The sequence below is a fragment of the Nyctereutes procyonoides genome, unplaced genomic scaffold, assembly GCF_905146905.1.
Source record: "Nyctereutes procyonoides isolate TBG_1078 unplaced genomic scaffold, NYPRO_anot_genome, whole genome shotgun sequence".
In the NCBI taxonomy this organism is placed as follows: Eukaryota; Metazoa; Chordata; class Mammalia; order Carnivora; family Canidae; genus Nyctereutes; species Nyctereutes procyonoides.
In genome coordinates, this window is record NW_026575046.1 from 58,910,912 (window position 1) to 58,925,233 (window position 14,322).

General features: G+C 58.1%; 1 protein-coding gene across 1 annotated transcript in view; it reads right to left on the reverse strand.

Annotated features, from left to right (window-relative positions):
• The window catches only part of ANXA11 (annexin A11), a 40,366-nt gene continuing 26,044 nt past the window's right edge, over positions 1 to 14,322 (reverse strand). Inside the window, exons 4-15 of the mRNA XM_055325410.1 lie at positions 13,194 to 13,586; positions 11,866 to 11,953; positions 11,527 to 11,621; positions 10,798 to 10,911; positions 9,018 to 9,108; positions 8,557 to 8,636; positions 8,365 to 8,421; positions 6,235 to 6,328; positions 3,484 to 3,579; positions 2,441 to 2,499; positions 2,126 to 2,248; positions 1 to 821 (exon numbers count right to left, since the gene is read on the reverse strand). Coding sequence (XP_055181385.1) covers positions 762 to 821; positions 2,126 to 2,248; positions 2,441 to 2,499; positions 3,484 to 3,579; positions 6,235 to 6,328; positions 8,365 to 8,421; positions 8,557 to 8,636; positions 9,018 to 9,108; positions 10,798 to 10,911; positions 11,527 to 11,621; positions 11,866 to 11,953; positions 13,194 to 13,586 — 1,350 coding nt within the window. The 3' untranslated portion in view covers positions 1 to 761. The remainder of the gene's footprint in view (positions 822 to 2,125; positions 2,249 to 2,440; positions 2,500 to 3,483; positions 3,580 to 6,234; positions 6,329 to 8,364; positions 8,422 to 8,556; positions 8,637 to 9,017; positions 9,109 to 10,797; positions 10,912 to 11,526; positions 11,622 to 11,865; positions 11,954 to 13,193; positions 13,587 to 14,322) is intronic.

Here is a 14,322-nt window from a genome sequence, read left to right on the forward strand (position 1 = left end):
TTTCCAAAATGTTCCAGAACTGACTTTAATTTCGAAAGTTTTTGGCTATTGACATTGGGGTTTAAGGCACATTCCAAATTACGAGAAGCCCTGTCACTGGCAGGGAGCTGGCTTTGTTCTCATGGTTTTGCGTGGAAGAGGGAACAGATGACTTTCTGGCCTTTTTCTTCTTCTTCTTTTTTTTTTTTTCCCTTTTCTAAGAAAACTCTAAGGAGTGAGTTTGGCAATAACAAAGCTGATGACACATTCTCACCAGACGCAAAGATTACTGTTAAAGGTCTTCCCTTTTACTCCTTACTGAGGACACGGTGCTCTCCCGCCAACCACTCTCACCTGAAATGTGTACGCAGCAAAGGCCTGTATTGTATCTGTCTGGTGAGGACTATTAAAAAAAAAAAGATGCCTCCGAATAAAAATATAGATTACGTGACTAATAGGAAGCTGAGACTCAGCCACAAGCAAAAGGGAATGACTGCACGAGTCGAAAGATAAAATGTCTACTTTAGCAGCAAGCGGCTGTGAGGGCTGGGGAGGAAGAGGCGCCCTGAGAGAGGGACCCAGATCCTACAGCACGAGCATGACGCACGGAGCAGGAGAGGAGGATGGAGGAGGACGGGCCAGGCTCTACTGACGGACGGGCTGCACCGGGACATCTGGGGGGCTCTTTTGTGGATTTGTTAGGAACAGATGGACACTCTTTTGACCTTGTCCTGGCATCGCTGTTGCCGGCAGGTGGACGGAAGCGAGCCACCTTTCACAGCTCAGTCGTTGCCACCGCAGATCTTCAGCAGAATCTTCTGGTAATCCCCCGAAGTGTCTCCCTGGTTGCAGAAACAAGGAAGACATCAGTTAGGGGAGCCGTGGCGGGTTTCAGCCTCCTATCTCCTGATTTACTTCTGCCCCAAGCACGCCTGCAGGGAGGCAGGGCCAGTGGGGAGATGCCCCCCTGCACGGTCCCGGGGCGGGAAGGCCCACACACCCGGCGCCACGGGGCCCCCACGTAGTGCGGTGTGGTTCAGGCTCCCCAGCCTGCTGCTGAGAAAGACATCTGTGCTCACCCCAATGATCAAAGTCAGACCTTTAAACAATAAAAACCCTTAACTCAGGGTGAACTCGTGGTAGTCTTTTCCCCGTGCATTTTCATTGTGCTGCATTGAGACTGCGCGTGATGCACTACCACGGGCGCTCCGGGGTGAGCCTACCGTGACAGGATTATCTGGGCGTCCCAGCTCACCCCAGCCTCTCCTGACCCTATTACACTCACATAGAAGAGATGAACACACTTACCTTCTTTTAAAATATATATGCATTTCTTTATTTTAAATAATTTTATGTAATATTACTTTTTTTAAGTAAGCTCTAGGCCCAACATGGGGCTTGAGTTGCACGTTCTGCCGACTGAGCCGGCCAGGCGCCCCACTCTTAGCTAACTCCTGATTGTTTCCTTCCACCATGACCTTCCTCGGAGGCGAGGCCTACGGCTCCTGGTCAATAGTTACTCCGCCTCTGCATCAACAGTATCGGCTTTAGTTCTCAGTGATAGGCCCAACGTCAAATCTGAGGGAGTCTGGAATCAGAACCTGGTTGCGGTGACTTTGGCTTCAAGGCTCACCCAAGTTTGGACTTTAATGGTCAGAAGGAATTCATTTTGTCAGACCGGCCCTGGCATGCGGTGATACCTTGTTCAAGGCCCCCTGAACTCCTGAGTGAGTACGACTGTTCTCCCTGCCTTGGGGATGATGGAGCTGGGGTTCAGGGAGGGTGAGGAAGGGCTCAAGGTCACACAGCAAGTGGAAGAGCCAGGCGGGACTCCAGGCCCGTGACCCCAGCGCCCTCGCAGTCAAGAGCTTCTTACACTGCCTCTGCCGTGAGGCTGGGTGAGGGGAACCGCGGGACGGGCGTCCTCACCGACCGGTCACAGGGTGACCGAGGACCAAGGTGGGGAGGCCCTGCAGGGTCAAGACCCAGCCTGCCCTCAGCTGCTTACAAGAGTCTGGGGGCAACTGGGCAAAAAGCTGAAGTCGAGGAGAGCACATACGGAGCCCATGGGCAAGAGGCCCGGAGTTCTGAGCAGGGAGGTACAGGGGACCACGGGGGTGGCCCGGGGGACCCCAGAGGGACGTACCGAGATGTCGTGGTACAGCGACTTGCCGTACAGCCGCTTATACTCCATTCTGATGTCCAGGAGGTCGATCTCACTGCGAGACACCATGATGCGAATCAGGGTCCGGTCCTTCGTTCCCGCTCCCTGAAGAGAGTCCACCACGGGCATGAGCAACGGGCCTCCTTACTGTCCCACCTTCCCGCCCGTGGCCCTCTGTCTGCTTGGCTGACAGCTGGCTTCCTCGTGCCTTCTGCCCTGGGCAAGGTCCTGGTCACAGGTGGGGCTGAGACCTGCCCCCAACCCCTGCCCAGACCCCTGCACGTGGGAGGCACGTACCCTCATGGCCTTGTTGAGCCTCTCGGCAAAGAAGGCTGGGGTATTCTTGAGACATTTCACTAGGAGAGAGAAACAGAGCATAACTCGATCTGCAGGAAACTCTCAGTCCAAGGGGCCATCGGGAGAACGAGTGTCCTCGTAGGAGGCTGCAGGTGAAACATCCACCTTCCTCTCCGCATTCTCCTCCCGGCTCAATTATCTGTGACCTTGGCTCCGGCTCTTTGTAACAGAAACATGCTGAGCCTGGACCCCAACCTCAACCTCTTCCTTGGCAACAATGTGGTGAAAGGAGCCATGCAGGGGGAGAAATCTGGCCGGTGGCAAGGAACCGTGTGCTGTACGCAGGGCAAGTTAGGGACTGTGACCCCCATGGACAGGGGACGGCTGAGTGGGGTGAATGCCTCAGGCCACAATCCCTGTATCATGGGGGGACACGCAGGGAAACGAGGAGGACTCATCATCTGCCCCAGCGAAAGCCCCAGGAAAAGCACAGCAAAAGACGGGCACAGAGAGGCAGCAAGGCCTCCGCCGGCAGGCCAAGCCCTCACAGGGGTGGCCGTGGGGCCCGTGAGGCCCTGCTGCAGAGGGCACTGGCGCTGCAAGGGGCGCCCCTCTGTTCCAGGAGCTCCGCCAGCTTTCCTTAGCAAGGGCCTGTTTTGCTGTTGCAAGTAGAAATCTTTCCACGTGTTTCCATCACAAACATCTGACAACTGCCTGCAGGGATGTATTTTTGGAGGAAACTTGGCAGGATATGAGTCATCTTCCTCCGGGGGAGCAGCTGGCTGCCCTCCCACTGGTGCCCACACTGCTGCTCCCTTCCCCAGGGCGGCGCTAGAAATAGAAACCAGACACCTCCAGGGCAGCTGGGAGGTACGGCGCCGCCGCCCGGGCAGCAGGCGGGTTTCCCACCACTGAGGCACAGGGCTTGGCGTCTGTGTGTTCGCTGCGCTGCCCCACAGCCGGACGGTGGTGAGCACCCGGAGGACGGACAGTGCACCCCGGCCCCAGGCGCGCAGGTGGCAAGGCAGGCCCGAGACGCCTACCCACGGCCAGCATGCCCTGCTCCAGGTCCCCGGACATCTCCCGGCAGATGCTCTTCTCAATGTCGCGACCTGTCATCCGCTGATACTCGTTGAAAACTAGTGGGAAGAGAGAAGGGACAAGTTACGGACTGAATTCTGTCCCCACAGAGTCACCTCAGACGGTGACTGTTTTGCACATACAGCCTCTAAAGAGGTGATCCGGTTAAAACGAGGCCCTTAGCGTGGGTCCTGATCCAATCTGACCAGTGTCCTTGTAAGAGGAGATCTGGACACACGCGGGGACGCCAGGGACGCACACACAGGGGAGAGAGCCTGTTAGACACGGCGAGCAGCCGGCCACCCCGCAAGCCGAGGGGAGACCTCAAAGATACGAATCCCGCCCGCGCCTCGGTGTTGACCTCTCAGCCCCCAGCACGGGGAGAAAATAAGCATCTGTCGTGCACATCACCCGGCCCAGGGTACTTTGCTGTGGCCCCGAGCAAACCAACACGGGACACACGGTGAGGAGGCCTCCCGCCGTCGCTCGCCGTACCCCACGTGGCCCTACTGATCGGGCCCACCCGGCTCTCACGTCAGGCAGGTTGTTCACCGCACTCCTGGCAGCTCAGGCTCGCCCAGGTCATGCCTCGATACCCCACCCAGCACCCTCCACACATGGCGCCAGGATTTGCGTTCTTCTCAGACCCCCTCACTTCCGGCCCGTGCCCACCCACGTTCCTTCTCCACCGTTCCACGGGTGTTGCCTATCGGACTGTGCGTTGACACCCATCGGGCCCCCACGGCAGCTGGACTCCAGGCTGCTCGCGAGGCAGGTGGTACCGGGGTCCCTCCGAGTCCTAGCTGCAGCTCTGACCCCGGATGTAAACCCGCTTCCCCTGCCTGGGGCTCAGTTTCTGCCACTGCTCCCTGAACTTCTGCTATCTGCATGGCAGTGTCATGGTTTCTGCTGCGTCTGTAGGAGCCTTCGTCCCTTAGTGTTTTCTTCAGTCACCTCCTTTGCTTTTCTCTTTAGTAATAATACTTGAGAAACCACAGCTTTGAGGAGTGACTTCTATAGTCTCTACTCATTAAATAATGACTAAGATGGGAATGTGTTCACTCACTGCAGTGTGGCCGGAGACCAAGACGTGCTCTGGAGCTTCCAGCTGGGTGACCTGACTCCCCAGCTGCCCGGCCCCCGGCCCCCGCCGCTCCCTCACCCTAACGGGAGCTCGCAAGCACCTGCCGGGTGCAGCACGGCCTCAGTGCGCGCACAGAACAGGTGCACAGGTGTCTGGCTCTCCCCTCCGCACCATGATGCTCAGTGCACTGTCATTGTCAGTCCTCATCGCCTCACGTGCTAGCCTTTCCCTTCCTCTGGCTCCTTCTTGGTCTCCTGTGCCGGCCAGGGCCCTGAGCAACACGGGATCTCTCCAGTTTCCCTCCCGAGGGAACTTCTTATGGTCCCAAGGCCCCAGACACCAATGACCCACCCAGAGCTCCCGAGCTTCCGTCTGCAGCCCAGACTTCTCCTGACCTCTGGAGTCCTAAACCCAGCTGCCCACCTGGACTCTCTAGCCCAAGCCTCCCGATTCTCTCCCCCTAAAGCTGGCTCCATCCACAGCTTCCTGACTTCGGGAGGGACAGATTCCCCTCCTCCGCCAGCCCAGCTGGGAGACAGGCTCATGCCATCCTCCACCTCACACCCCACGTCCAAGCATCAGCAAGCAGGCCCGGAATCGGCCCCTCCTGCCTGCGACCCTTGCCACTGGGTCCAGGCCACCAGCCTCTCCCCGGCACCACTGAGGCAGCCTCCCAGATGCTCTCCTGCTCCACAACTGAACCCTCCACCCTTTACAACACACCAGCCAACAACATGTAAAATCTAAGTGAAATCACATCCCCCGACCAACCAGAACCCTCTAGTGCCTCCTGGTTTTACTCAGGATGAAAACCCAAGTCTGTGCGATTGTCCACAAGGCCACCCACCATCTCTCGCCTCCTCCAGTTCTCACTCATGCCACCAGCCCCAGCCTTACCGACCCCCTTTGCTATTTCTCAGTTGTGCTGGGAACCCCCTGCCCTCCCTGCTCAGGGCCTTTGCACTTGCAGCTCTCTCATGTTTTTAACTCAAACACCATTAGCTCAGCAAGGACCACCCCAAGCACCATCCCTAGCACCATCCCTGACCCCCGTGCCACTCCCTAACCGTCTCTAACTTTACTGTCTCTCAACAAGGGATTTACCATCTGGCACAGATTTTACTTAATTTTTGTTTACTGCCTGTCTCCCAGAACAAGGATATGAGCCTCAGGACAGCAGAGATTCCATAATGCTCTTCCCCACTGCTTCCCCATGTCCACTCCTGGACCCGACACATGGCAGGAGCTTGGTTTACAGATCCTGAATGACTAAACAATGTACTTCTGTACAATGTAGGATGGGTTGTTGTGCTCATGTTTGTCTGCTGCGCTTTGCACGGCGCTGGATCAGGTGCTCTTGAAGGCTCTCTCAACTCTGATTTCCACATTCTGGTGGATAAGGACAGCAGCCGGGAGGAGGCAGCCACTTCTCTCACACCTTCCTTTGCTTTCGCCCAGAACCAGATGCACAGAAAAACTCGAGAAACCGCTAAGATCTTTTACATTGCCACCAGGGGGCTCTTTCAAGGAAGAGTAAACCCCACCCCAGACTTGGAAACTGCCAAGTCTCCCCATCATACCTCATCTGCCCTCATTTATCTGCCCCCAGGGAGGCTGGGGCCCACCTTACCCGCCACCAGGTGGGCCCGGCTCCGGGAGCACAGAATTGCGTTGAACTTGGACTCATCTGTTCCCAGGCGGTTCTCTCCAGCTGCATACAGCTCCTGGACAGAGGGGAAGACGGGCATACAGTGCAGGCCTCGCCCCAGAGACCAGGCCCAGGCCACCTAGGTCAGCCCTGCAGGCCCACCGGGGAGGGAAGCGGGACCAGTGCCCTGGCTGTGCTCCAAGCACCATGCAGAACCAGACACCATCCACACATCTTGCTAGGTAACACAGGATTCTGAGGCAGGGTGGGTGTGCGGGGTGGGGGACGGGGATGGGACACTCAGGACCAGGAGAACCCAGGCCAACTGAGGCCAGGACAGGAACCCAGAGAGGAGGCAGCAGGTGATGGGGAGGGGAGCACAGAACAGGGGCTGGGCCGGAATCCTAGCTCTGCTGCCAACTTGCCGCAGGACCCCCACTTGGAGCCCCACTTCCTCATCTCTGAAATGTGAAGGTCAGATTAGATTCAAGGTCACACACTTGAAGGCCTAAAGGGGTTAGCTGGGGAGCTGAAATGAGGGAAATGGGCCAGCATAAGGCCAGAGGGCGGTGCGGGTGAAGGGTAAGCATGCGCAGGGGTGATCACTGCTCAGCACCTGCCGGGCACTTTCATAGAGGAGCACAGACCCACAGTTGCCCGAAATCCAGATTTCTATGTAAAATTTCCCAATCTTTGTAAGGAGTTTCCCTATCCATAGGAGCAACAATCGATGACAATGAACACCATGACGACGAACAGACTGTAATTGTGGACGTGGGACGGCATGTAGCGGGCACTTCCCCAGTGCCCCTGTGTACACCAGCACGGCGTTTGCCAGCGGGCAGGATTCGCACTTGCCTGTCACATTTTTGCAAGTCTGAGCCCCAACTATTTGCCAATTTGCCACCCTGGCACCAGATGGCCCAGAAGTGCTCTCCAGGCCTCAGGTAGCAGCTCTTGGATCTCAAGGCACCGACGGCCAGGGGAGGAGGGCAGCCACCGGGGGCTTAGAGACAACAGAGAAGTGGACACAGAACCTTGAGAGTGAGGCAGCGTCTTCCTCGGCCAGAGAACGGCCCGGCCTGTCTAGCAGACAGGGAAGCGGAGACAGCATTCCCACCGGGGCGAGGACCAGGGCTGCTGGGACCCTGGGGATGCCCAGCCCTGAGTCCAGACATGGGAGCAGATGCCTCAGGCCAGGGAGCTTCAAAGGCAGACCTCAAAGGAGGGCCTCTGGGGTGCTGCCGGGGCCCATGGAACAAGCCCGGAGTCTGGGCCCTGATCCAGTCCCTGCCTCCAGGTTCCTCCACGCACAACGCTCTACCTTTCTGAGCCTCAAGTTTCCCCACTTGGAAAGGAAACGGACCAGCCCAGAAAAGCAGCTGTCTTCCAGCCCTAAAAAGAGGGACGTCCACAGAGGTCCCGTCCACCTCCCAGACGGCAGAGATAAGGCGACTGCTCGCAGCTCCTGGAGAACGCCGGGCTGGGGGCTGCAGGAGCGACAAAGGCAGAGGACAGGCCTCGCTGGCTCCATCCCACCAGGAAGCTGTGGCCCTCTCCGGCCAGACTGCTGCGGTCTGAGTTCATTAGTGGGAAACCCAAGCTCCTCTAGGGAGGGGCTCAGATGGCCCGTCAAAGAGATGGAACGGTGAGAGACCTTTGCCTATAGTCTACAGTCAGGCCCAGCCGGGCCGAGGGCAGAATCTAAGGCCATGTAACTAAAGTGACAGCTGGTTTCTGGGCTCTGACCTTCAAAAGCCTAACGGGCAAGTGTAGAGTCTGCCCACCTGCAAACACAAGGACATTCACAACCGAATGCAGGAGGAGGACGAGGTCACATGAAACCCCACATCCATAATCCCCTACCGACTCGTGTCATATTGACTGTCACCCAGGTTCACGCCAAGGGGGAGTCAGAAGCCTACAGAGGCTGCAGGATGCTCCCGGCCACGTGGCTGGTAAGCAGCAGAGCCCATCGAGACTCACAGCATCCGGAACCTGCTCCTTATCAGTTGCTCTTCCCACCCCAGAGCTCCTCCCTCGTGGAGCAAGAAAGTGGGGGTGCCCCCTGACTCGGGAAGCCCAAGTGGGGCACCTGGCCATCACACCCACCTGGGCGTCCCTCTGCACCAGCGTCATGTCCACGTTGGTGCTCTCATCCCGGTTTCCCTGAAAGGAAGCAGGCGGTATGGTCAAGGCTGCTGCCTGAGTTGCGGGGCCTCCTCTGTGCCCCTGCCTTTTCCTCAGAGCTCAGGGATCCACCCCTCTCTGCTCTGAGCCCCAGCTCTGCCGTGGTAGAGGTACCTGAGACAGAGAGATGAGAAGCCGCTGAAAGTGCCCTGACGTGTCGCTTCGGATAGCCTCCTCCAGGGTCTTTTTGAATTCTGAAAGGGAGACAAGGGGAAGGCCCACCCTGCAGCCAGTCAGCAGCAGACACAGGCAGGAGGAGGGCCCGGAGCCCCACGTGCGATGAGACAGGTGTTCCACACGCCCCCCAGGGACACAGGGGCTGTGACCTCCAGGCCGACCTGGCCTCTGTCAGGCTCGGTGGAGCCACACCCCTCACCCCCCCCTTACCATAGTCACCTGCCCCGTGTGTCAACAGCAGGCAGGGCTGGGTCAGGGATCAAAGCCCCGCGTGTTGGGGGTGGCAGGAGATGAGGTGATAAGAAGGCCAGGAAGGTCTACGAGGCCGTGGGAGAGGGTGCGGCCAAGGCCAAAAAAGCACAGGAGTCTGGAGGGCTGAGGCTGGGCGCCAGCCTCACCTGTTTTGTAGGCTCTGCTTAACTCCCGGATGTGCTCGTTGCTGCGGGAGGCGAAGATCTCGATCAAGCAGGCTTCGTCAGTGCCGGCCCCCTAAGGTGGCAGAGAACACAAACCGCGGCTCCTCACCGGCACCCTGGGAAGAGCGCGGGTGCCCTATGCCCCGGCAGGAGCCCGGCCGTAGCGGCTGCCAACCCAGGTACGCGCCCCCCACAGGACGGCAGCCGCTCCCCGGGCCCCGGGCAGCCAGGCTCCCCTCCAGCGCCCCAGGCCCGGGCCGGTCCCAGAGAGTGGCGGTGACGTAACCAACAGAGGTCACACGAAGGACCAGGCCCATTCCCCCACCGGGGAACTGAGCATCAGAGAGGTGTAGCGACTTGTCCGAGGCCACACAGTAAACCCGGATCTGTTTTCTTCCAAGTTCAGCTCATGAATGAGACAAGACACAACTGAAAAACGGGTATGAAGCCAGAGTAGCAGTGTGGACGCGTGAGAGCCGTGGACTGGACTGCGGAGTGTCTGAAGACACCCAGGGGCAGCGCCAGCGAGGCCAAGAGAGGGCCACGTGGTAGAGGACACAGGCAGCACCCGGCGGCTAGGCTGGCTTAAACCCGGGCACCGGCCTTCACGTCTCTGCGCTGCTACCACCACCCCCCGGAAAGCCCTGAGGACTAAGGGTGATGCGCGTGAAGCACTCAGAACAGTGCAGTCCCCTAAGAAGCACAGCACGGGGTGGCTACTGTCACGATGACCACAACTGTTAGGGTCCTCGGGGCACCAAGAGCTTCTGTTCGCCGCCTTGCTCAGTGCTCACCACACAAGGAGTGTCCACACTCCCATACGAACGCCCAGTGACAGAGGACCCCAGACCTGTGCTGTTTCTGTTTCCTAAGCCATCCCCTCGTGAAACCGGCGGGGTCAGGCAGGGGTCAGGGGGCCACTCCCTGGGTGCCGTCCCAGCTGCCCCCTGCCCCTCCCGGGAGGAGGGCATGTCTGAGGGTTTCCACAGGAAAAGTCACTGTGCCTATCAGGCCTCTGAAAAATGACGGATTCCTTCTGGAGCACCTGTTCGATTCAGAGGGGTTTCCCCCTTCTGTGGGGGCTACCCCCCTCCCATCCGCAGGACACCTGCTGTGGGGCCTGGGAGCCACAGGACCGTATGGAAGGTAGAGGATCACAAGTGATCACAAGTGACTTGGACTGAGGACAGTCAGAGTCTGCTTCTATTTGGAATCTGGACTGAGGGACAGATCTTCTCCATGGCTGATTCTCTGGAGAAGTAAACGGACGGGGGGGTCCACAGGGATCCTCTGCCCCCAGAGGGCAGAATGAAGTGGGCACTCGGGAAGGAGCAGAGACGAGAGCAATCCTGCCTGTGCCCGGCCCTCCTCAAGCCGGACAGCTCTCCTTTCTCCTCAAAGCCAATTCTGCACCTCGGTTTTCCTGAAAGCCCTCCAGAGTGTTTCTGTTGTGCGCTAATACAGAGTCCTAGATGAAGGAGGATCATACCACCCGCGGCCCCATACCCCTCTTCCCATCACCATGTCACCACCAGCCTCCTCTACCACGCAGCTGCCATGCTTTTAGGACGGACAGGTTCAGATGCCTGCTGATGACGAAGGACACATGTTTTGCCTCTTCCAACCTGGGAGGGTCCAGGGACCACACTTACAACAGCAGCTAATGAACAGGTTAAGCCCCACCGTGCAGTCCAGGCCTTTCTCTGGCCTGTCCGTCCACGTGAGCAAACGAACACACGCATCAACACAAACGTGCACGCACCTTGATGGCATCCTTTATCTCATAAACATCGAAGAGGACGGGGGTCTTCATTAGAGCCAAGATTGTCTTCTCAAAGTTTCCTGACAGTTCAGATTTCAGATCTTTGATCAAATCCTGATCGAATATTCAAACAGACAGACTTATTTGAGAATCTATAGAAGGTGGATTCTCACCTAACTGGGACAATATCCCAGATCTGAGTACCAGCAGCAGCACCGGCATCAGCCAGGGGCTGGCAGGAAAGCCAAATCTCAGCCAGCCCAGACACGCAGAGCTGGCCTGCGATCGGCTCAGCTTCCAGGGGGCCCATGGGGCACCCAAGCTGGAAAAGCACTGGCTTGGGACACCAGTCTGTTCAACTCACCCAGTGTTTTGCCTAAGGTTCACAAGTCCAGAGGTTCAAAATACATCCCCTTGCATTTATGCGCAACTGAGAGACTTTTCCTTCAAAGCTCCTCTACCAGCGACACCTCCTAAGGTGGTCGTGGAGAGGGCAGGGATTAGCAGCCTGGGTCCTGGGGAGGAAAAACCAGCTGGGTGGGAGCGAGCATCTTTTGTGCTAGGGGATGCTGTCGGCCAGGAGGCCACTGCTGGGTGGGCGGCAGGAAATGCCCTCATGGGCCGTAATGCGAAGCCAGGAGACCTGGGCTCACTGGCACCAAAGAAAAGCAGGGGTGAGTGGGGCTGTGCTAGAGGATGTGCCTCAGTTCCCTTTCCTCCCCTACTCACCTTGCCATAAGCAGTCTTGAAGGACAGGAGGATCTGCTGCCGCTGCTTGTTGGAGCGGCTCCCCAGGCAGTCGATGATGGCCTTCTCGTCGGTCCCTGGGGGAAGAAGCGGTGGATGAGGCAGGGCTGGGGGCGTGGGGATGCACTGTGCAGGCAGCTTCCCTGGCCTGGGCCCTCCCATTCTCCTGGGCATCTCACCTGCCCGCCCACATCTACGTCCTCTTCCACCACCACCACCAGGACCTGGGTCCCTCCTCCCAGAAACCCTGCACGGAGCCGCCGTGGAACTGCCTGGCGGTCTGGGGAGCACTTAGGACCTGAGCCACCGGGGGTCCCTCACCAAAGCCCTTCATAGCTTTCCGCAGGACCTCAGCATCTCGCAAGGGGTCAAAGCCAGGAGCATCTGTGATGGTGCCTCGGTTTCCAAACTGCTCGGACAAACAGACTCAGGTGAGATGTCGTTTCCCCCAAGTACAAGACTTCCCCACCCCAGGCTCTGAACGTGACCTTTTTACTACACGCTGGGGTACCTGAAGGAGACAGCAATGAATAATTGAGCGAGCCCACTGTGACCATGACAGGTCCTCATGTTCTGGTGCTGAGGCAGAAGCCTGGCTCGTGGCTAGAAGCATCTCTGAGTCCTAATGCTAAAAATCTGCCCTTGTCCAGGTCCTCCAGGACCGGGCCTGGGTTCCTGATGGGGGGCGGGAGGGCCCTGGGAGCCTCACAGCCCTAGCACGTGTGAGCACATATTAGGGCCGTCCCAGCAGGGTCTGGGTAGTCCATGGAGCACCTCTGAGCAAACGAGAAATAGGTGCTCCCTCCAGAAATGCAGGTGTCCAGGCTTTACCACGGTTCACACCACCTGACTACTCCCGGACTCACACTGCTTTTCCTGGCACTGGCAGCTGCACTCCCCAGCAAATAAGGGATCCGGTCTAAGAGGTCTCCTAGTGGATTAGCTTCTGGGACTACTGGTGTTCACAGAGTTGAGGAGAGAAGCTCAGAGAAGGGCTGAGGGGGAAGGCAGAGGAAAGACGGAGACCAGGGCAGGGGTAGGGGAGAGTGGTGGCAGGGAGGAGAGGGACCCTCGGGCTAATTATAGTAGTTGAGCACATACCACTAGCCCTGTGCTTGGCTGGCTTGGCCATGTAACCATGACAATGAATTCTAGGCACTGCAAACACGAAATGCTCTCCAAAATGAGCCAAGAGCGGCCCCGAAGGAACTGCCAACAATCTTCCCTAGCCAAGGGAGGTTTCCAGAACCCTCCAAGACCAGCCTGAGAGGCACCTGTGGGAATGAAGTCTAAGCCCCATTGGGCACAAGGCCTGAGGCCAGGGGGCCGGGCAGTTCCTACAAAGCACAGGGCCCAGGAGGTAAATGACACGGGAGGAATGACGAGTACCCTGAAACGTTCAGATCCAATGTGCACATGGAACATCTAAACAAACTGCGAGAAACAAGGCAGCTCCCTAAGGTCCCTAAGAACACAAAGCAGGGGCGGGGAACCTGAGAGAAAGCAACTCTGTTACAACAGGAAGTGACAGAGGGAGGACGGAGCCTTTCTCCGTCCGCTGCACCCTCCCTGGCCTTGCTGGCAGAGGACACGGGGCCACGAGTCTCAGGCCTTTGGGACACGAAGGGCAGCGCAGGGCGGGCACTCACCCGGGCTGGAGGCACAGCAGGGGTGACGGTCCCAGACCCCAGGTATCCTGGGTAGCTTGGCACTGGCTGCTGCTGCTGCCCAGGAGGTGGCATTGGCGGCTGCCCAGGGTAGGTCATTGGCGGCTGTCCGGGGTAGGGCCCTGGGGGCTGCTGTCCAGGGGGCGGCATGGGCTGGCCTGGCACAGGGGCCCCTGGGTATGGCGGGTATGAAGGCATCCCAGAGGGCGGGTTCCCTCCAGGGGGCGGGTACATTCCATACGGAGGAACAGGCTGCTGGGCGGAAGGGGGCTGCCCAAAACCCCCAGGGGGCATGGGAGGGTAACCCCCCCCGGGGGCCCCAGGGTACAGGTTTGGCACGTTGGCTCCTCCGAATGTCCCGGACATGTTGGATGCCTGAAAGTGCACAAAGCAAGCCTAAGATGAACGGCCCCTGAGGAACATGGCCACACCCTGTCCATCTGTCCTTCCCTGACCCGAGCCCTGCAGCACAGAGTCCGAGCATCCCTGGCTTCTCGGCGAGGCCCAACCTCATCACCCAACCCAAAACTACTGTCCCCTGTCCCCTCTACCTGCACTCCTGGCCTTTTTATCCGCCCTCAGGCACCCGTATTTGTCCTATTGCCACAGTTTTACTAATGGCAACTGTCTGCTTCCCAGGAGAGAAGAAATTCAGGGCTGAGATTTTGGTTTGTTGTGTGCACATATGCCTGGTGCCTAGAGCAAGCCCGGCACAAATGAGGCCGCGGACTGGCTGCACAGCTGACAGAGAGCAAGCATTTGTTCTTAGGTGATAAAATATATTATTTTACAAGCCAATTAACAAATAGAAGTAGCATGTCTGCCTACGCTCCCAGGCCCGAGCAGAGAGTCATACACACACACACACACACACACACACACAAATATGCACATGCATGCACACTGGCACACAACACACGCGCACACACAGACCCTCACCTCTCTCCTCACCCTATGCAGAGCTCATATCAAAGGTGCGCAATACATAATCTATAAAGGCCCCCATCCTATTCAGAGCTGAAAGGAAACCCAATGTGCGCCCCTTTTACAGAGGATGGTGGGCAGAGCCCTGACGAGACCCCTCAGCAGCCCGATACTCGGTGCCCACAGG